The 23,704-nt window shown below is 38.0% G+C and overlaps 2 protein-coding genes across 5 annotated transcripts in view; one reads left to right on the forward strand and one right to left on the reverse strand.

Annotated features, from left to right (window-relative positions):
• The window catches only part of LOC129777308 (protein madd-4), a 517,165-nt gene that overhangs the window by 33,244 nt on the left and 460,217 nt on the right, over positions 1-23,704 (forward strand). The gene's annotated exons all lie outside the window — the stretch shown is intronic.
• On the reverse strand, positions 15,268-22,661 carry LOC129773574 (uncharacterized). The gene is made up of 2 exons (XM_055777201.1): positions 19,357-22,661; positions 15,268-15,421 (listed from the first exon to the last, which is right to left on the reverse strand). Exons 1-2 carry the CDS (start codon positions 22,659-22,661, stop codon positions 15,268-15,270), a joined length of 3,459 nt encoding a protein of 1,152 aa, XP_055633176.1.

Below are 23,704 nucleotides of genomic sequence, written 5' to 3' on the forward strand. Positions count from 1 at the left end.
TCACTATCAACACCGCAACGGAAGGGTGGATCCGAGTAAATACACTAGAAAACTGACCTCGGGACCATTTGGGCTATTAAAATCTTTACCATTATTCAAAACAGCGATTTTTTGCGCAGATAAGCAGTAAGGATTCGTTTAAAGGAAAATTTGAAATTGAATCACTTTCTCACGAATCTTTTTAAATATTGCATTCAACACCGTTTGGGAAACTCTAAACTCTAACAACGGCTGAAAATTAATCGAATACATCCAAACCATAGAAAGATTCGACCTCATTGTAAGGATGACCAAAATGGGTGGGTGCTCCTAAAATACTTGAGACGGTAGACAAATAGCCTCGGGCTAAAGTGAGAGCAGAGTTGGGTGCTTCCTTTTAAATAGCATGACGCATAAAAGGTACCAAAAGCATCATCATCATCAGCATCGTCATCATTATGTAGTCCCGGGGAACCCTCACATTTCAAGATCTTTACGATACAGGTTGTTGTTTTGTCATCAGCAACACTTTTCCTGATAGCGGCAGCATCCGCTTCAGGATAAATGCGGCGAGCCGTTCGTCGAGCTAACCGCATAGTGTCTAGGGTTTTATGCTGAAAACGTTCTTCGGATGAAAGCAACTACTTTGCATATTCATTTCATGTTCTATCCCACCTTCGTCAATGCTTACATAAAACCATGAAGCAAAGAATGAGAACGACGGGTCATATCATCGCACGTTCTTGTGTACAAAGAACCTATGGTTTGGGGTAAGAAACGAATCCATTGATTTAGGTTCAACTAACATTAGTAAATTGTCTCTCAAAACAAATTTCATTCTAATCTAATCAAATTTCAAATAATTCCACAGTAGCACTTTTGGAAAGTTTTCGCTACGCGTACTTTATCCCGACCTTCAACGTTGAAAGCGACACAATTTTCCACCCCGCTTCCTACTGGACACAACGGTAGATGAAACATACCTATTTTATCGTCAATTTTCCCTGCCAGTAGTGAAAAATTGCAGTCCCTCCTCTTGTCGAGTTTCTTTTATGATGCTCTGCTGGATGGACAAAATTGAAAAGACGATCGACTGCAAAAAAAAAAACCCGGACTTGCCACTTACTGATTTTATGACAAATCGCACCACCTTTCCTATGGAATTTATGTTCACCTTTCCAAAACGACAGAAGCTGCTTCCGATCCGGTCAATCTGCTGCCATTCTCCATGGGGAAGAAAGAAGCGAACTTTCGCCGGCACATAAGTTCAATGATGCGTAAAAAATAAAATCAACAGTGTCGTAAAAACGAGCAAAAGTGACCACAAAACAGCTCGTAAAACCATTCAATTACACTTTATTGTTTGGACGATGAATTTCAGAGGGCACACCTGTGCATCTCGTCTTCGGCTAACCATCGCATCGAATGCACCATCTCTGTTGAGATTGTGTTCCGCCCGCTCTTCCCGTTCCCACGGACGCGTCTGGAAGATTGAAACCTGCCGCCATGGCTGAAGCGGGCGGAAAACGGCAAGAGAAACACGGAAATGCTATTTACACCTCTGTCAACCTTTGTTTACTGTGGCGTTTACGTGCTAATATCGGTCCGCAATCTGCTTTTTCCCCACCCACCCAAATTGTCAGCAAAGCGTGATGACAGTTGGACGTAAAGTAAATTTTGTTTCCAACTGACTGAGATTGAAGGAAGGAAGATTTTTGCTTTGCGAACTGCGGGGTAAACCAATCTGATTTTTTCCAGCAGCTGATTCGATCAATATTCCTTGGTTTACAATATACTAAAGGTACATATTTCCATCGGATATTACGAGGCACTGAAAATAGCAGCAACAGAAAAGGTTTTAATGTGTCATGTGCGTTATTGTGTCAGGTTCGGAAGACAGGCGATTATCTTGAAGATGGCTGAGCCAATTTTAATGAGTTATATCCTGTCAGAATTTTCGCTGCGAGTCTTGGGATTTATAAAAATAGATTCAAGTATGAATCTTCATCTTTCTATCCCTCTTTTGCTCCTTTCGATAGGTGCAAAAAATAGCATGAGATTTACGCTTCCATAAAGATAACATCATAATCCAATCAGAGGTGGTGGTTCGAAAATATCGTGTTCAATTAAATCAATCGGAATCTTTAGCCATCTTCTAGACATTTTTCATCATTCTAGCAAAATATGGAAAGAAAGAAATACAGTTTCTTGTGAAAGGTACTAGGCCAGGCAAGTAAAGAGATCCTTTTGGATAATTAGTTCCGAAGAGAAGAGTATCCCAGTAATTACGCTCTATAATTATCGAATATAATTAGTATTCGAAAATAACAATGCCTGGCGTTGAGATCAAACGTTACAGCGACGGAATATTACGTCCGCATATTCTGGTCGTTTTGGTCAGCGTTATACGTTTAAGATCGTTTCAAAAGAATATGTTGTTGTCTTCAGAACTTCTCCGTTATTATTGATTGAGTTTGAGCAGCCTATAATGGATGACACTCTTCTGATACCACCGAAAACAGTGCATAATTATTTGCGCTCCTTGTTGACCGGTTATTTGTCACATTCAGCATTATCGTAATGAATCTTTTGACGTAGGACTACGTCGTATATTAAGGGTGCCAACTCAGAAAACAGGTCACGTTTTTATGCAATAAAGTTAACGTTAATACCTATTTTTGCTGTGAAAGGATTTTAACGATTTGCCGATACGATACCAATCGAACCTGAAATTTTCTAAGATTTGTTTGATGTATAGCATCATTACAATCCCATAGTATGCATATGGTTTAAATTGATGAAAATTGGAAGCAATCCCATTTCCCCATACATTTGTTCTGTCCATATGTGAGCTCTCCCGAACAGAGGAGTCAATAACGGGCAACTTATGCAGCCGCTAGAATATAAACAACGAAGGGGGATGGCGAAAAGAGAATATTTGCGAAGTAAACTCCACCCTTGCCTAGTAAGTAAGCTGTCGCTAGCGTATAAAAATTGCATTTTCTCTGAGGAGAACTCATTCTTCGTAAGGATGCCGACTGGACAACACCGTTGCTGGCCGAGCTGGACGGAGAGGGATCGAGTGCCTTTCTCAAGGCAATGGAGGTGAACGAGTAGGAAAGTTTCCCAAGGGTCTTTTTGAAGACTAGAGACGAATGAACTGAACAGTTTAAAGTCTCTTTAATTCGATAAAGAAGAAGAAGAGGGAGAAGAAGGGAAATTCTCAGAAACTTTCTGTGTCCGAAACAACCAAGGTCGCTTATTCTGCTCGTTTTGTGTTTTACGTTTCTCCTCGAGCTGTGAAGACACCTCTCGTTAAATACTAAGTACAATGCGCTCATTGATATAAAGAAACAAATTGCAACATATGACCAATTAGTGTATTGTTCTCGCAAAGGCAAGAAAGAATCGTTACTTCTCGAAATGGTTCTACAAAACAACGCAAGCCAGTAAAACTTTTCAGGAACTTTTTACATGGACTTTTTATGAAATTTCGACGTATTCGCGAATAATATCCGAAATGATAATTGATATTTTTTTTACCGTAATTTGTAATAATTCGATGCAAAAACGATATCTCTTTATGACATTCGTTGCAGCGTTTTACGATCTTTACGATCCACACAGAATACTATTGACGAATTTCATGCCAACTCGACTGGCCGTTGGTAACACTATCTCAGATAGCAGTGAAACGTTGTGGGTGTAAAGACATTGGTCATTTAAGCAACTTTGCATACTTGAAATATTCGAAAATAATTAGACAACTTTTTCAAAAGGACCAACATTTTTGTGTTACTTTTTTACAAAAAAATATAACTCAGAAAATAAAATACCTACATAATTCTGGTGTAGGAAATTATCTATTTTTCCATAGAAAAATATTAAAAATTGTTTTTTTTTAAAAACACTGAAAAAGAATTATTTTAAAAATTAAAATTCATTTTTTCTCAAAAACGCATTTTTGAAAATTCTCAAAAAAAATATCAATAGTCTTTACAATTTCAAACAAGTCATCCATACATTGCAAGATGGACACTTTTACAGGGAAAAAGTTTTTCTAACAACTACTTTTCCATGGTTTCTTCGAAGAAAATATAACTGATCCTATTTTTGTTTACAGTCAAGAGAGCGATATAGTGTATTCGACAAAATTTTAGATGTCATTAAAATATAAACTTTTATCGAAGGCACCGACTTTCTATCTTTTATGGTTTCTGAAATATTTTTTTTGTTTTTTTCTTTATTATAGTGATTTTCAACACATTTCGGCTGGTTCGTCACTTTTACTTCCATTTTTGGAAGAATGTCGGGAGTGAGTATTGAACTTGTGATCTCTGCGTGAGAGGAATGGATATTACCGCTACGCCAGATCGCCTCCTCGTTTCTGAAATATGTTTTACTCGTAACATTTATTTCGTGTAAATTCTCGCGTTTGACATATTTCTGAATTGAAAAAGGTTTGCAGAACATGTAAACCGCGATAATTTATACATAAAAGTGGTACGAGTTAAACATTAATAGTATTTTTTCGAAGAATATATGAAAAACTCTATCCCTGTAGAAGTGTCCATCTTCCGATGTATGGGTGACTTGTTGAAAATTGTAGGAGTTATTCATATCTATTTTTACAGAATTTTAATAAAACATATTTTTTAGAAAAATAACTTTTAATTTTGTTTTTTTTTCAACGAAATCCATGTTGAAAAAGTTATTGGTATTTTTAAATAAAAACTCAACTAATTTCCTACATTTCATTCTGTAACCAGCATTTTGACCAAAATTTTGTAGGTATTATACCCTTGCGGGGAACTCCAGACTAACACGGTTCGAGTGGGATTTTGCCTTTCCCTTCACTTTTCCTCCTTTGCCATATCCAACCATGGCTGCTTGTGTTGGTTTATTGATGTAATGTGATGCGAAACGATGTGGTGTACGGTTTGGATGAGAATGATCGTTATGGAAGGAAGGTATTGTATTATAGAGACTTTAAACTTTTGCAGTTCATTCGTCTCTAGCCTTGAGAAAGGCCCTTTGAAAACTCTACTCTATTCTACTCCAGCGCTACCATCTCCGCCCTCTTGCCTTGAGAAAGGCACTCTATCCCTTGCCGTCCAGCCCGTCCAGCAACGATGTTGTCCAGTCGGTGTCCACACAAAGAATGGATCGTTATGGCAGCGGAGCGGGGATTTTTAAGCTGACTGGCTCGAGAATTACGCATGTGTGAGACTGCGACCAATGTTTCGTTCATATTTTTTCTTTTTCCTTTCCAATCGTGCTTCATTCTATTTCGCTGCTGCTCTGGTTGACCGTTTTAGTCGGTACGATTTGAGGAGCACAAAATGGACCAATCAAAAATGGGCACATAGTGCATTTAGACAATGCTTGATATTTCACAATTATTCAATTATTTATCTCAAGAAAAATGAAATGTTATTCGTTATGATAGATGCGTAGATATATTTCCTATCAATTGATGCAAAAACCTTTGCGATCTATTGAGAAATGCTCGAGTTATAAGCGTTCCAAATCTTGCATTTTTTCCTACTTGTTCAGTGCCTAGATTTCCATTTCACCCCCTATATCTTCCGGTTAGACGTAGTCATGTTTTTGTGATATAAACAACACAACAAAGATCATATCAACTGTCTCCGCTGTCCGATCTAACTGAACAATGGAACAGAAGGAATACTCTTTCGCCTAAATGGCTACTGTGTAATTCACCATATGTATCGATATAATAAACATGTAACATGTACACGACTAAATCCAACTCTGTTACCGCTAAACTGATAATGCGCCTTGGTAAAAAAAACAAATGGAATGAAAAAAAGGTCTGGTAGCAAAATTAATCAGCATCGTACCATTCTCATATGTGAATTAATGAATGCTGTGTCTTTCAATGACCGATGACAATTTTTACATCGTATTTTGGACACTTACCACAGTTTGTTCAAACAAAAAGAGTCGCAAAAAATAAGAAATCGCGCAGAAGCAGATTTGCTTGCACTTACAATAAAGGTGATTTTGACGAAGTTACTACCCCTCTAATAACCCCCGGAGCGAGCGTCATTCATGTTTGAAGTTTGGTATAACATCTGTTATTATGAGATAATCTCAATTAAAAGAATTATGTGGAACCAGATTGACGAAAGTGGAGTTTCGAAATCAAGTGCAGATGGAGCGCGAACAAAAATTCCGTTCAAACTTTCGTTCTCATGTTTGTAGAACCTAGTTAAAATACGGTCATACATACTTGAGCAGCGTAAAACGGACAAAAAAGCGCTTCCCAGTATGGTCAGAAGCAATTACTGAACTTTTTTTCCCCCGTTTTTTGTCCTACAGCAACTTTGAAATTCGTTATCAAATTAAACGTGAATTCAACTAACGACGGGAATAATTTTATCTTGTCCTCGTTATGCGGTTTAGTGCACAATTCGCGCGCTCTCGTAACATGGAAAAATACGATCGACAAATTAAACCAGAGCGACACGCGGCTACGGAACGCTTCCAGTGACCCCACTGAGATGGGGCAATGTCCGCCAGTGGAAGCGAAGACGAACTTTGGTTACGGATTTTTTTTTCGCCCATTCTAAACAACTATTTTCTCAAATTTTTCCCCAGCCGAGAGCTCTCGAGCTCACGAATAGAATTCTGCAGTTTGCATACCGTGTCGCGTTGCGGAGTGGATGTGTTCAACTGGAGACGGAAAACTTCTTTTTTCCTCGACCTCTCAGCTGTATCCACTTGGCAGCGTGATATTTCATTCCACAGCAAGTCAACATTACGAGGAGCTGATTTTCCTCCCAGAGTTTTTTTTTCTATCTTTCGCTAACAGCACATCGTCCTCTTGTTCGCAGATTTCTTCAACTTTTGCGCCACAATGCAGCGACGCTACAGATTAGTTTGGCATCACTCCAATCGAGAGCACTTTTTAAAATCATCTTTTTTCCTATCATATTGGGATGAGTACAGTAACGGTTAGAATTTTGTTCCTACCACTGGAAAATTGATCCATTTCTCGTTACCTACTTATTTTTAAATATATAAGTAATCTTTAGGTATTTCAATGGTTACTTAATGACAGAATACTCATGTATATTTTCAACTAAAAATTTCAAAAATCAGGAAGAAATCAGGATAGCTCATATTGGGTTGTCTGGAAAGTTCGTGCCGATTTTTGGGAAAACAAGAGCATGATTTTCATAGCCAGTCATCTTCCACGCAATTTAAAAATCATATTCTTCCAGAACATGTTTGTTTTCTCGTATGTTTTATGTAGCCATAGGGTTGAAGTTTTTGTTATTGAGAGAATTTTTCAGGAATGTTTTGATCATTTATATTTTCCCAAGCATAACAGCAGTGAAGTACAGAGAAATGAATATTCAGAATTTCTTTGAATTAATAGCCCATACTTTGGCATGAATCTTTATTCACCTAATGATGGATGTACATTAACAGTGGATGAATTGTTGATTTTTTTTAACATTGATGTTATATGATTCGTTAATAGATATATTTATTATAATTTCCCTATTAATCTTGATTCTACTGAATCTGACGAGCAAATGTTATATAACATCTTATTGTACATCCATTCCATGCCAAACCGATAGAGTGATTCTCAGATTTTCGTCAAAAGTGGTAATTTTCTTCTTTTTCACAAAACGTTAGACCTGTATTTTTTTTATTTTTTCGTTAGGGTGACCAATTCCATTTTAGATTAACTATTTCCACTATTTCCGCTTTGACTTAAATTCATTACTTTTGATCCACTGAACCGTTTTAGATGATCGACATATCAAATTGAAGCCAATGAGCTATTATTTTATATTTATTAAAAAATATTGAACCAGCAAAAAAACTGACTCTGTTTTCGTAATTATTGATTGTAGTCGTTTTTTGTTGTTTCCATTGCTTTGGACTAAAGGGCGCTATATTTTTAATATTTTTTGTTGAAAGCTGAGAAGTTTTTACATAACATATCTCGATATCAGAGATGCTATCTTTTTAGTTTTTAAGATATGATTTTCGAAAGTTCACCAAAGGTTCGAAAAAAAATTCACCTTTTTTCCATTACAAAAATTCATGACTTCTGAACTACTGGACCGATTCAGATGATCAATATATCACATTTAACCTTATGAGTTGGTTTTCTTTGAAAAAATATTACTTTTGGAATTTAAATGATTTAAGTGTTTGTAATCATTGATTGAGTCAGATTTTCATAGTTTTCTCGGTTAAAGATAGAGGGCGCTTCATTTTTTTATAATTTTTCTGGAAAGCTGATGATTTTTTATAACATATCTCGATATCAGAGATGTTATTTTTTCGCTTTTTAGATATGATATAATATTTTGCAATAAAGAACAAAACTACAACTTTTCATGGAAATCTGAGAACTACTATATCGGTTTGGCATGGAATGGCTGTGGCTACTTTGAATTCTAAAAGCTTCACTTGAGTAATATTACACTCTGAAACGTATTCTTTCATTAACTTTGCGGCTATTCGTACATACACTTCGTACACGATAATGTTGTACCTCAATCTTAATCAATCAATCTTATTATTTTTTTCAAATTCATCAGATATTCTGGTTTAGCACTGTTTTGAAAAACCTCGAAACATTTATGCGTAGTGAAAATAATAATCACTTATTCACTTATTCGGGAAAATTCTATTCAGTCGATTTGCAACAATCATACATTCTGATAAAATAGTTAAGTAGTGCTTTGTATCAGGAGAATTTAATTTTCTGTAAGCATTATACATGTGCGGCCCGGAGAGCCATTATAACCGTTCTCATTTTCAACCAATAAAACATTGACAAAGATCGTAGTATATTTTTTACGAATAATGTTCATTCTGATAAGGCAAAAAGTACAAAAATTAGGGAAAATCAAACAAAATTGAGTGTTTGTCAGAATATCAAGGTACGTGTCAAAAAGTCTGGGAATCCAGAAAAATCAGAAAGGTCAGCATCTCTACTCATATCCCGTGTCTTGTTCACGTGGCATTTTTGTTCAATATTATTTGACATACCATCATAGGAAGACTTAGCCTGGTAGCGTCGAAAGATTACTCAGCTGTAATAATAAAATGTATGTCCCACGAGGACAAGATTCGGTGTACGATTCATTTAAAGTTCCGTAGTAGAAAAATGGGAAATAACTGTGTTGCCAAATAAATGATGATTTCTGTTTGAAAGGGGTTATTTTCTATTCTAGTTGAGTGATATCACCAAACAAGAAAAAAGTGGTAATTGATTAGCATATTGTCAGAGTTCTCGCAACATTGTTGATTCGCCAGAAGCTTTACATCACGTTTTTGTAAGCGCAAAACTCGAGGAAGAGATGATCCGATTTGAGTCGTTTTTATTTTGTTGTGTTCGTCTCTTTCCTTAATTCAATATGACGGAGAGGAAAATCGGAACATTTTCGTAATTCTGGAGGAATGTTCTACAATTACATCGTTATACGCGTTGTTGATCCATTCCATCTTTGCGCTAATGAAATTGACCTTTGTTCGACAGTAGAAATGAATTTTCAGGCGAAATAACGCACTCCTATATCATCTATCCATGTGAATAAAAATGAAAGGACAAATATGTTGGTAAGCGTAAAATCCGAGGAAGGAATAGTTCAATTTGAGCCGTCTTTATTTTGTTGTATTTGTCTCTTACCGTAGATCAATGTTATGCTAAGAAAAAAAAAATTGAAATTTTTGAAAAGCTTTGTCAGTATCGAAATTATAATTTTAAAAAACAACTATGCATTTTTAATTTACTCATTTTAAATTTCTGACCCTTTTACGCAGGACGGCACCACTTTCTTATTCGTTGTCTTGAAGCAATGTCAAATAGGATTTTAGAAAAAGATTTTCAAAAGATACAAATTTTGGTGCGTTTAATTTGCGATTATTTTCTTCACGACGAAACAACTTGAAAACGAAAAAAAACACAGCTGAACCACTTTTCCGAAAAAAAACAACAGCTGACTAATGCAAAATACATGAAGGGTCAAATTGTCATTTCCGCATCAAATGCAAAGTGCGCTGTGAGCAGTTTCGAAAATTTGGAAGCTATGAGCGCAAAGCATCTCTCGTTCAAGACTGATTTCAATGGCATGGAAAACTAGCTCAATTATTGAACGAAATTCAAACAGAAATAAGAATATTATTGTAATTTTTTTTCCACTTTTTTTTCTCCAAAACTGCCATTTTTCGAAATCCATAACTTTTGAACCACTGAACCAATTCAAATGATCGATATATCAAATCAAAGCCAATTAGCTAGTCTTATTTGGAAAATTATAACTATATAACTACTGTAATATATAAATATTATAGAAGTTATATAGTTTTTACATAATGATTTTTCGATGGTTCAAAGTTAACCGATGGAAAATCATTTGTTTCTCCTTTTTCCCAAAAATGACCTTTTTTAAAAAATTTTGAACCACTGGACCGATTCAGATGATCGGCATAGCAAATTTGAGTCAATGAGTTAGTCTTCTTTGAACAAATTTTATACTAGCGAAAAAATGGATTTTGTTTTAATAATTATTGATTGCTATTTGTTTTTTTCTAGTTTACATGGGTAAGAGAGAGGGTAGAGAGCGCTATATATTTTTTATTTTTTCTTGAAAGATGAGAATTTTTCACATAATATATCCAAACATCAGAGATGAATTATAGAATTATGATTTTCCTATAAGTTGTCATTCAATATTCCTATGGGAATAGATTATATCCATGCGAATAGGATCCTATTTTCTCGCCAGTGTAATATTTTTTCAAGCTCATTGGCTTTCATTTGATATGTCGATCATATGAATCGGTCCAGTAGTTCAAATGTTATGAATTTTTGAAAAAATGTCATTTTTGGAAAAAAGTGGAAAAATGGAAAAGTGGAATTTTCGGGCCACCCTAAAACGGAAATGGTCACCCCAATGAAAAAAATAAAAAAACAGGTCTAATTTTTTGAGATAAGATACAAAACTACCAATTTTAACGAAAATCTGAGAACCACCACATCGGTTTGGCATGGAATGGCTGTATTAGTATATCTTTAGTGTGTGAAGCAGGACAATGGAAAGATGTTCAAGTGACATCTTTCTAGTTAGTTGGAAGCTAAAACAGTCACTGTAAATGAGAGGAATTTCACAAGAATTCATTTTAGTACAACAGGTAAAATGGTTGTACAGATCGAAAAACAGTAAATAGTTAATACAAGAACAAGTTAGTACAGTTATACCTCGATATAAGGGAACTTTATTTTTTACTCGTTACGTTATATCGAAGCAGAATTTTTTTTGATTTAAATGATGCAAAACTGTTCATGATTACTCAAAAATGCGCAAAAACTAATTTTCTATCACTCAGCAGTATTTATAAACCTTTCTTATGCCCATTTAAGATAATTTTCGTAGACAAACATGATCAGTTTTAAGTAGAGGAAAACGTCTGAGAAAATTGAAGTGAAATTGGTATTAATTAGTGATGAAACGGATAATAGTTTGGCCGTATACCGGATAGCTTCAAGGCCTGAAAACCGAATATTCGGCAGTCGGATATTCGTTTTTTTTCATTTGTGAATACGAAACTGAATGACACTGCATTCGAGCATGAAGTGAATTAAGTATTACATTTTAGAAGAAATAAACACATTTTTACATAAAAATAATGCACTATGAAAAAATTACCCGCTTCCGTGGATATCTTTTAATAGAAATTCAAGTTTTCAACAAGTAATCTTCAACATGGTTTTTTTCTGATAAGGATTCAACTTTTTCCAATATCCGGTATCCAGCCGCATAGAAAATATTGGCCGGAGAGGCCGGATATCCGTTTCATCTCTAGTATCAATGTTTATTTTATAATTTCTATGTTTGACTACTTTATCTCCAAATGAAAATTCCACTGGATTTTGTTCTGGAAATATGTCCAAAGTTATGCTAAAAATTCAGAAAATTCCATAAATATACCAAGTGGAAAGACCACCCAAGAATATCAGGTTGAAGGCATGCGTATTCAATTAGGGAAATCGTCGTGGACAAATTCTCAAAAGCAATGTACAAAACAATCCGTACATTGCTTTTCCACAAGCTCCTTTTTATCAAAAAATAAAATTGAGATCCAAAATAGAAACTACCAATGCTACCTCATTTTACGGTACTTACTAGAAATATTTATTGGAAATAATTTATACTCCAAAAACTATTTCTGTATTGTTTATTTTTACGTCTTAAAAAGTTACGTTATATCGAGGTTGCCTTATATCGAGGTATGACGGTATAAGCACAAGAAATATTTTAGAGTGAAACAATTGAAGGAATTACTCATAAATGCAAAAAAAACATGCAAAAAAACAGGAAGATAAATTATAGGCTCTATTATACATTTGTAAATTATTTTCCTATCGTAAACAATGTTCAAATTGATCATTTGTCAGACGCGAATCACCTTCAATGTTTCTGGTAAAGACCTCAGACCTCAAAAAACAATACAGTTGAATGATATGGTATTTCAATCGTTAATCCAAAAATGGATTTTTTTTTAAATTTTTTACTCTTCTTAGTTCTTTATATTGTATGAAACAATCGGTTGAGTCCGATACGTGTTATCTCCTCGTCCTGTTTATATTTTACAAAGGAGATAAAAGACGATGAAAGTATTTTGAATATTTAATAGTTTTGAAACTTTGAATGGAGGCAGTTATGCATGAAAGAACAAAGCTGACCGTTGTAATTTGCAGGAAGTGGATCGGATTGTAATGGAGAAATTGACATAATGTGTCACTAGTTTAGCCATATCACGCTAGAAGAAGTCAACAATCACTCGCTCTTGTATTTTCCCCATTTACCTATTCCACAAATATTTTCCCATACATGTCCCATACTGCCGTTCTACGCATAGTTGTCCCATGTTACTTTTTGATAATTTTCACTTTTCTTCATAAAACGATGTTTTTATGCCTAATCTTCCGGAAAAACACGAAAAAAGTTGTTGTTTACTCCCAGCTTCCGAAAAAAAAACAACATCAAGCCCAATTGTCCCATGTTGATATTTTAGGCATAACTGTCCTACCATGAATTTCAAGCCCGAAATCAAGCTTGATTGATTCAAATGAAGGTATCTTGTCACATTTCATTAGACAATAGTTTACTGCTCATAAAAACTGGTAGACAAATATGCAAGAAAACTTTGATTGTGTTTTTCTCAGTTGCTGTTTTTGGAACATGGGACAACTATGCGTAGAACGGCAGCATACGTCAATGAACTAACTGTGGTTATTATCGTTATTTCTTTTCCACTGAAATGAATTATTTATGATGTATCCTTTGTTTGTTATTCAATCACTTTACAGTATCGGGTTTACCTAAGATATATAGCAATGTTGGTCTGTATGAAATCAATAAACATTATTCGACTAGCGATGGTTCTGTATACATCCAGGTTTTTTTTAAGCGTTTTTTTTGCGGTACAAGCGGTACAACGGGACGGGGTTTTTACGGGCAGCTATTCGTGAATGTCTTTCCCTGTCTACTTAGCTCTGGACGGTCCAACAGTGGTACGGCACGTGCATCGGCAGGAGAGTGTACAAACTACTAGGGAATCTTCTAGCAACATCAGATGACTGCATTCGTGAGGAAAACCGAACTAAAGCTACCAGTAACCAAGGAAATTGCAGGAAAAAACTATGGTTTTTCGGAAGCGAACAACACTCAACTTTTTACTTCCGTTCTACGTAAAGATAGTCCCATTTGATATCTATCCTTAGGTGACATGGTTTGTTACGCGGATTATCGAATTAACGCGGTTTTTCTTACGCGGATTTTCCAATTAACGCGGTTTTTTTTCGCGGATTTTCCAATTAACGCGAAATTCAGTTGATTCAGTGTGAATATATAATTTCAATAAATGATTATACTCTTCAATCAATCGAACCTAATTTTCACTGCTTATATAATATCATTCAAAAGACGCTGTCAATTAGATATGTGCCCCTATCGTATCTTTATCAAACAGTCACCATTTTCGCAAATCAATACCAGAATATTCCGGGTGAAATAACTGCTTTGTGCCAATCATGTTTCACTTATGCAAAAGATAACGACACAATCGAAGCAATTCGGCTTAAATGCTTCACGATTCGCCGCTACAATCTTCTCAATTATTCGTTTAGCTTATTTCGATTGAAACTGTAGCGCAAAAGCGACGGTAACGGGAAATCTAGAAACAAATTTCCACCCATCCGCCCCTCCCTCAAACGGCCGGGTTAGTAGCCGCGGTGCCAAACATTATGGCATCGTGTCGGGGCGATAGAATCATATAGAAGGGCGCCACGGCGTCCCGGAGACATAAAGTAGATCGTTACAGTCGCGCACGCCTCTTCTGGTCCATCCACGTGAGTGAACCCCAATCTGATTTCGGTCTCGACGATGTCGTACGAGTCCTGGCTGGGGCTGGGGAGAAATGTATCGGCGCGAGAACAGACATTCCGTGCCATTCCGTTGTCGGGGTGAAGGATTGGAGGAACCGAGAGTGTAGCATTAGGCGGGCGTAGCGAGAGTCGGATTCTGAAATTCCAAAAGTCTTGTATGTCACATGTATGCTAATTATGTAGCTCGAAGAGACTAACTTTCACTAATGGAGACGTAGGGTCTTTGGTTAATTGAATGGCGCTTGCCGATTCGTTGATTCGCTGGCAAAACGTTTCTGCCTAAATTGAATTCATCTTTGCATGTAATGTTGCTTCATGTTTGCTGCTGAATTAATTTTACATGTGGAATATTCAATTTCCCGACTGAAATGAGTTCAGCTATCAGAGATCAGAGATCAGCTATCGAGATACTTTCTTAAAATAGTTAAAAATGTTATGATTCCGTTTTTGTGTGAAATGTTTATATTGTCGATCTCTAACACAACAAATGACAACGTACTTATTACTCTTCAGTTGTCAACAAACAAATAACACACTAAGCTCGACCAGTGCTCTACCCGATCGACACATGCATCCGTGTTTATCAAGCAATAAAACTCGATAATTCTGCATAGATATTTCATGTTTACGATTTGAACGCAGCTAAAATAACGGGACGATGGTTGTAAAAAAAAACAAACAGTGAACAAAACTATAAAACCAGAGAACAGGAAAAAAATGTGCATTTACCCCGACGGGAGTCCCTTCCCCAGATAGCAATTGTGAGCCATCCTGCACCGTGGAGCCGCGCCAAATAAAGTGTGCACTCCGAGCTGTCCCCGGCGGCGAACCCTTCAGTGCTCTTACAAACCACCGCACTCGGGCGCTAGTGTCCTGGAAGAGTTCTCCCCGATGTAGATCATCGGGTGCCGCTCTTCTGGGTGTACGACGATGTTCAAGTTCCTTATCAGATAAATCAACGCTCTCGATTCGGTTGGAAGTTTCTCTTGTGCCGGACTGGGTTGGTATGTATGTACGTATGTTCCAGCGAGTGCAGTTTTTACAAGAGGACACCACTATGATGGCGCTGGTGGCTAGGGGGCCGGGTTTCCACACTGGGAGTGGATGTTTTTGTTGTGGCTGTTGTTATTGTTTGGTGGAGCATACAAGCGCCATTCGCTATCCGCATTGAATGCATCACTGCAAATCGTGCGGAGATTTATGCTATGCCGCATTTGGATTCAGCGAGTGCAAAACGTATCAGTTGCGAACAAAATCACGCTTGGAATGGTTGGGGAAAAATGCAAATGTTTGTTGACTCTGGAGATGTCTTGCCAATTATGATAATCTTTTGATGTGAGTGGTCTGCAGATTGTGGAAGGGATTGTATATGTTTGTTTGATTTGTTAATAGTTTACTTTCGCTTGATTGCTGTCAATAGTGTCGCTGTTGGAAAGTAGTTTTAATTTTGGTAAAAGCCTCTCGCTCCAAATGAGAAGTCAAGGGTTATGCATATATAAGTAACTGAGCTTGAACTTGGGTAGAACGAATATTGTAGTTACTCTCCGTGATTGACGTAAATTAACACAAAATGAAAGGCTCTTTTAAGGAGCAATTCATATTTATAGAAAAAGTTTTTGGCGATTTGCTTTAAATAGTCCTAACAATCTTCAGCATTGATAGGGAGGACTGTTTGTGTGAATTGTCATTTTCTGTGGCTTGTCATTTTCGAAACTAAAAAATGGGAACGATGTTTTTATTTGTTCCTTGTACTTCAACCAGAGCTAGTGAAATCTGTATATTCTCTATGCATATGAGACATCGATTCTGTCGTGGTGTTCATTTTCACGTTTTTTTTTGAAACTCAAGCTTTTATTGACGATAGGAACTTCTCGAATGAGTTATCGTTCTGAACCATATTTCGGACGTTTAAGACCTTTGATGCAGAAAACAGATCTAAACTGTATGCACATGTATTATTTGGTTGATATTTTTTATGAATTAATTTAATATGCTGTTAAGATTTCTGCTATGGTACTGTTCTGAATCATATATCGGACACTTAATAATTTATAATATCTTGAAATGCTCAATGCCCTGATGATAAAACTATGAAATTAATTTCACAATTGATCCTTTTGAGTAACCCCTTGATTTCACTATCATTTTATATAAGAACTAGCTGACCCGGCAAACTTCGTCTCGCCAAAAATTTGTTTTTTGTTATTGTTGTTTCACCAAGCAGTGGACTGTATTTTGCTGCGATCATGTTTGTGCGTGTTCGAACCAAACTTTTCCACAGCCGCCCATGCGGCTGACACGCAAGGTCAACGAATATGGCAATCTCAACCAAAGTAGCAGTTATGCTACTTAGAAGAGAATGCGTTTCCACGGAAATGATTCCGAGCGGCCCAGTGCCGCGTGCGATGCGAAGCAAATGGAAAATTCCATTCGCTTCTTTGGTCCTGTTAAGGACCAATCCAAAACCAAACCACACCACAGACCGAATGAGGGATTAATCGGTTGATAGCAAATAAATAACTTATTCCTTTGTACACATTTTATTTACACCAAATTTACAATATTTAACAAGTTCAAACATTCTTTTTAGTTTCTTGCTTCAAATAACTTTAACACGCGAAATAAACTTCTTTGCTTAGCGGCGGTTGAAACTCAAGTCCTTCTCTGCACTCAGAGCAGGTTGCTTGCGCTCGCAATGCACTCTCCTTACGTCTGTGTGCCGCTCCCACGCGCCCACGGGTGGGGTTCATGCTGGTGGTTGAATTTTATTTCCTTTAGTTGTATTCTTGCGCTCGTTGTCCTCTCGTTGCTTTACTTCCTCCGCCATCCTGTCGATCGTACATTCAGTGCGCTGCGCTGAGCAGTGGACTGAACATACTCCCACGGCAGAAAGAAAGTTACTTTGTTGATCCTTGTCCTCAATCAATGCGTTGTCCAAAATGGGTAGCGGCGCTAGCTTATGGATCGGTCTTTTGTATGTAGTATCACCAACACGTACATCCACAACTCGAACTAGGCCATCAGAACCAGGGTAGGTTCGAACAACTCGGCCTATCTTCCATTGTTGAGTTGGAACCTTGTCTTCTTTCAAGAGAACGACTGTATCTATTGCCACGTTGATCTTCTTTCTTGTCCATTTCGCTCTTGATTGAAGCTCTGCCAAATAATCATGAGACCAGCGATTCCAGAAATGCTGTCTCAGCTGTTGGATGCGTTGCCATCGGTGCAATCGATTTATAGGAATATCAATAAAAGAGTGTTCGGGTATGGCTGTTAGAGGTCTGCCAATAATCATGTGTCCGGGGGTTAAAACTTCTGGATCCTTTGGGTCGGAAGAATGGGAAAATAAGGGTCTAGAATTCAAAATTGCCTCGATTTGACACAAAAGAGTCGCAAATTCCATAATCGTTAAATTAGCTGATTGATAAACGCGATTCAAAATGGTTTTAACACTCTTTACTCCCGCCTCCCATAAACCTCCAAAGTGAGGTGCACTTGGGGGAATGGTTGTCCACTTTATTTCTTTGCTTTGACAGAAACTATTAATCTTATCTTTCGTAATATCTGTCTGAAACAGTTTGTAGAGCTCGTTCAATGCTGATTTAGCGCCGATAAAATTTGTACCATTGTCGCTATACACTTCTTCTGGTACTCCTCTTCGCGAAACAAATCGTCGAAGTGCCGCAAGAAATCCATCAGTCGAGAGATCCTCAACTGCTTCCAAATGAAGAGCTTTAGACACCATACATAGGAATAGACAAATATATCCCTTCACGGGAGTCGCTTTTCTTGTCGTTTGTTTTACATAGATAGACCCTGCATAATCGATTCCAACTTTCAAAAAAGCAGGTGCCACATTGATTCGACATGATGGTAAATCGCCCATGAATTGACCAGCTAGTCTTGGGTTTGATTTGAAGCAAGTAACGCAGCTTCGTGTCACTTTACGCACAGAAGATTTTGCTTTCAATAACCAATATTTTTGCCTAAGCATGGCGATAACACAACTTGGCCCAGCATGAAGATTTTCTCTATGAATGTCCACTATCAGTGCTCGTGTGAGTGGATGCTTATCAGGCAGAATCCATTGATGTTTTGCTTGGTCTGGAAGAGAAGAATGTCGAATTCTGCCTCCAACACGCAAGATGTCATCACTATCAATGTACGGATTGAGATTTTCAATTCGGTTGCATGGCTTGCCAGCACGAATGCGCTCGATTTCATCATGTAACTCATGTTTTTGTATTACTCGTATCATGCATTTTGTTGCTTCTCGTATTTCAGTAAGTGAAAGTCGTTTGGAGAAATTCCTTTCCTCAGGTTTGGACCGAAGATTAGCAATAAAGCGTAGAATGTAGCCTATTATTCTTTGCGTTTTACGAAACGAGTCGAATTTCTCAAAGATCGAAAGTGTTTCATCCACAATAGCAACGTTAGCAATTGTCTCTGGTTTAAGCTCTGGGATTTCGCTTTCGTCCATTACTTCCAGCAATTCCTCTTTATACTCAATTGTCCGAAGGAAGGATGGTCCGTTCCACCACAAACGGTTGTTAGCTAAAGCTTCTGAAGACATTCCACGGGACACTATGTCCGCTGGGTTGTCGGCTGATCGTACATATTTCCAAGTAACGGTGTCATTAGATTTGATCTCTGAGATTCGATTTCTAACGAAAATTTGCAATCTTTCAAGTGGTTTATTGAACCAAGCGAGAACGACTTGACTATCGCTCCATAGAACTACTGGAACATGCTCTAGTTCCATTGCAGTAACAACTTTGACTGCCAATCGATGTAATAGCAGTGCAGCTAAAAGTTCCTTTCTAGGAATAGTAAGCGGTGTGATTGGACATACCTTTGATTTACTTGTTATCAATCTCATATTTGCGGTGCCATTATCATATAAAGAGCGTATGTAGATACAAGCGCCATACGCGTCTATTGACGCATCGGCAAATCCATGTATTTCAGTCTTAACTGCATCATTCATAAAAACTTGTCGTGGGATGCGAAATTGCCCGTCCGTTGGCAATGCGGCTAGGAATTCTTTCCACTGTTGGGTAAGTTCTTCATTTATCTTGTCATCCCAACCTATTTTTTCTCTCCAGAGCTGCTGCATCAACATTTTCGCAATAACTATAACTGGTGACAGCAGTCCAAGGGGATCAAAAAGCCTTGCTATCATCGATAGAACCTGACGCTTCGTAGGGTTTGGTGTAGCACAATCTGGTTGCGATAAAAAGATAAGCTCATCATTGTTAGGATCCCACATTAAACCTAACGTTTTGATTATTTCATTTGCGCTTGTGCCTTCAATATTTACCAATTTGTCCAAATCTTTTTCTGCGATATGTTCTAGAAGCTGATCGTTGTTAGCTGCCCATTTGTGCAAATAAAATCCTCCCAGTTTGAGAAGTGATATCAGTTCCTGCTGAACGTTCACAACTTCTTCAAGATTATTACCCCCGAAAAGAACATTATCTACGTAAAAAGTCTTTTTCACTACTTCAGCTGCTCGTGGATATGAAACTTCTTCATCTTTTGATAGCTGATTCAGAGCTCTTATTGCCAGAAAAGGAGCAGCTGCCATTCCATATGTGACAGTCTGCAATTCCAAAACTTTTACCTGATCCATTGGATTCTTTCGCCAAAGTATACGTTGTAGTGGAGTGTGACAACTATCAACCAGGACTTGCCGATACATTTTTGCAATGTCGGCACTTAAAACATATCGGTGCTTGCGGAATCTCAAAATAATTGTCAGTAGATCTGGCTGAATAGTAGGACCAATCATCATCTCATCGTTCAAAGATCTCCCGCCAACCTTCGCTGACGCATCGAAGACCACTCGACATTTTGTTGAAGAACTTGATGGTCTGAGCACAGCATGGTGGGGCAAATACCACTTTTGAATACCATCTTTATCCTGTTTCTCATTAATTTCCTTGCAATGTCCCAAGTGTACATATTCCTCAATGAATTCATCATATTGTTGTTTAATTTCTGGCTGTTTGCATAGCTTAGACTCCATCATGTAAAACCTTCTTATAGCCATCTGTCTTGAATCTCCTAGTTGCTTACATGTTTCTTTTAACGGCAGTTGAACCACATAACGACCTTCTGAATTGCGACGGAATGTTGACTGAAAATTAGCTTCACATTCTTCAGCCTCGGTTGGCACACATTGCTCAGAGGCCACGTTTTCCAATTCCCAGAAACGCTGAATTTGTTGATTTAATTGCTCATCTGATGATATTGCGGTATGTGAATGGAAGATAGAGCCTGATACAGAGTCGCCATCAACTCTTCCACCAATAAGCCATCCGAATTGCGAGTCAATTAACGTTGGTGAGTTTTCGAAGAGTTTCACTCGACCAGTTTTGATTAAATCATCGAACCACTCCATTCCGATCAGCAAATCTATCTGACCAGGTTGGTAGAATGAAGGGTCGGCCAATTGCATTTCTGACGGAATGTTCCACAAAGCGACATCAATCTCGTAAGTTGGCAGAATTCCAGTGACTTTACGCGATACCAAACAATCCAATTCTATTCTGAAGTTGTTAAACCTTGATAGTACTTGAATGCAAGCCTTATGCTGAACTTTGGATTTGATGTTGCTATCTCCGGTGACTAATATATTCGTCTCTTCCACATGTACTCCAAGTGTATTGAGCAGCGATTCAGAAACGAAATTGATTTGTGAGCCACTATCCAAAAGTGCTCGACATATATGCGGATTTCCATGTTTATCCAAAAAGAATACTTGTGCTGTTAGCAGCAACACTTGCTGAGCTGTGTTTCCACGCGTGTTGGAATAAGCGGCAGTAATATCCTGCTTCGATGAGCCTTCATATGGATTTGTCAGTGTGCTTGGAGTAAAATGCTGTTTTTGATTCTCTGGTGGTGTATCTCTTTTCTCAATATTAAACGATGGACGAACTCCTTCTCTATGAAGCAAGCTATGATGTCTACGCTTACATTTCGAGCAAGATTTATATGATGGACAATCCAACCCACGGTGGCCTCTTCTCAAACAATTAAAGCAAACCCGCTTGTCACGTACCATCTTGAGCCGCTCATCAATCTTTAATGCATTAAAACTTGGGCATTTGAACGCGAAATGATCTCCTTCACAAAACTCGCAGTTAGTTGAAAACATAGCAGCATTTATTCGCGAATTAGGTTGCTTGTTAGATATTTCATTTCTTTTAGGTGATATACGATTAAACTGATTCTCATTGCTAATTGTGGAAACCTGACATCTTTCGAGAATGGAAATGAGATTCTTGAGAAACGAGATTGTGTTATTATAATGCGGAAGCGACCCATGTTCCATTGAAGATTCCCATGCGCGTTTGCTCTCTTTGTCTAGAGCGCTACTAAGGATGTGTACGACAATAAGACAATAAGGATGCGACACTCCTGAAAATTCCTGACCCAGAAATTTTAAATTTTCGACATGACCCACACATGTATCAATAAGTTTTCGCAGTTCGCAATGATCCTCTTTGACTATCTTTGTTATGCTTAACAGACCAACAATGTGCCTATCAATCATACGCCTCTTATCCTCGAACCTCTCTCTTAATATTTCCCAAGCGCGATCATAATTGCCATCAGCAATTGTTTTCGCATCAATCAAACCGGCAGCATCCCCAATCAATGCTTTCTCCAAATGATAGAGCTTGAGTCGTGATGGTTCATTTGACTTGTCCACCACGTCTTGGAACATGATCTTAAATTTTTCCCACTGCTCGTATTTGCCATCGAATGTAGGAATGGCACGAGGAAGCGATTGTTGTACAATCAACGGCTGATGAGTTGCTGATTGACCAGCAGCAGGACAAGAGTCAGGCGCGGCAAAATTCTCGAGCCATGTCTCGAGAAAAATCGACACATTATCGTATAGCGTCTCGAATTCAACATACTTACAATCTTGTTCTTCTTTCCGATCATGCGCCACCACCGCCACGATCCGTTCATGGTAGTTGTGAAATTCTTTGTAAGCAGCGTCAATTTTCCTAATGTACACTTTTACTTGCGGTGGTGTTAGCTCTGTCTGTTCCGCCTCCGCTCTCTCCAGCATGTTCTTTAAGCGGGTGATTTTACCTTTTGCTAACCCTCGAAGATTAGCGAGCGTGTTGTAGTCATCCATGTCGGCGCCATTGCCGCTACCGGATTGCGCACCGGTTTCGCCGGCAGTTCCATTGCCACTTTTAGTAGGCGTTCGCTGCATTTTTTAGCACTTAAAATCAATTTCACTCGAAATAGTTTTTGTTGCACATTAAATGTCTTAAATTCACCAATGTCCAATGTTTTTCTCCAATTCACCAATTTTCACTTTTTGCAATTTGCAAGCACTTTTTCCAGTCTTTTTGCGATTCACTATTCCAATTTTTTTTGCTACCAACCAGCCAATCCACTCACTTAAATCCATGGCACAGTTTGCTTGCCAATTCGTTGACAAAAATCCAAATTCCATCCATATGCCATCCGGCCTCTATCCGGTTCGAAGGACCAAATGTTGTTTCACGAAGCAGTGGACTGTATTTTGCTGCGATCATGTTTGTGCGTGTTCGAACCAAACTTTTCCACAGCCGCCCATGCGGCTGACACGCAAGGTCAACGAATATGGCAATCTCAACCAAAGTAGCAGTTATGCTACTTAGGAGAGAATGCGTTTCCACGGAAATGATTCCGAGCGGCCCAGTGCCGTGTGCGATGCGAAGCAAATGGAAAATTCCATTCGCTTCTTTGGTCCTGTTAAGGACCAATCCAAAACCAAACCACACCACAGACCGAATGAGGGATTAATCGGTTGATAGCAAATAAATAACTTATTCCTTTGTACACATTTTATTTACACCAAATTTACAATATTTAACAAGTTCAAACATTCTTTTTAGTTTCTTGCTTCAAATAACTTTAACACGCGAAATAAACTTCTTTGCTTAGCGGCGGTTGAAACTCAAGTCCTTCTCTGCACTCAGAGCAGGTTGCTTGCGCTCGCAATGCACTCTCCTTTCGTATGTGTGCCGCTCCCACGCGCCCACGGGTGGGGTTCATGCTGGTGGTTGAATTTTATTTCCTTTAGTTGTATTCTTGCGCTCGTTGTCCTCTCGTTGCTTTACTTCCTCCGCCATCCTGTCGATCGTACATTCAGTGCGCTGCGTTGAGCGGTGGACTGAACAGTTATCAATACCTTCAAACATTCACGTTTTCTTACTACGAGCAAATTCATGGGTCCAATCGCAGAACTGTTAATTGATTGATCTTCTA

Source organism: Toxorhynchites rutilus, chromosome 3, assembly GCF_029784135.1.
Source record: "Toxorhynchites rutilus septentrionalis strain SRP chromosome 3, ASM2978413v1, whole genome shotgun sequence".
NCBI classification, from domain to species: domain Eukaryota; kingdom Metazoa; phylum Arthropoda; class Insecta; order Diptera; family Culicidae; genus Toxorhynchites; species Toxorhynchites rutilus.

Excerpts from the sequence above, each read along its gene's own strand:
- LOC129773574 (XM_055777201.1), bottom strand. The coding sequence starts at position 22,661 with ATGCAGCGAACGCCTACTAAAAGTGGCAATGGAACTGCCGGCGAAACC. Across the intron at positions 15,422-19,356 it reads GCCGATGCGTCAATAGACGC|TCCGGCACAAGAGAAACTTC; the intron begins GTATGGCGCTTG and ends ATACCAACCCAG.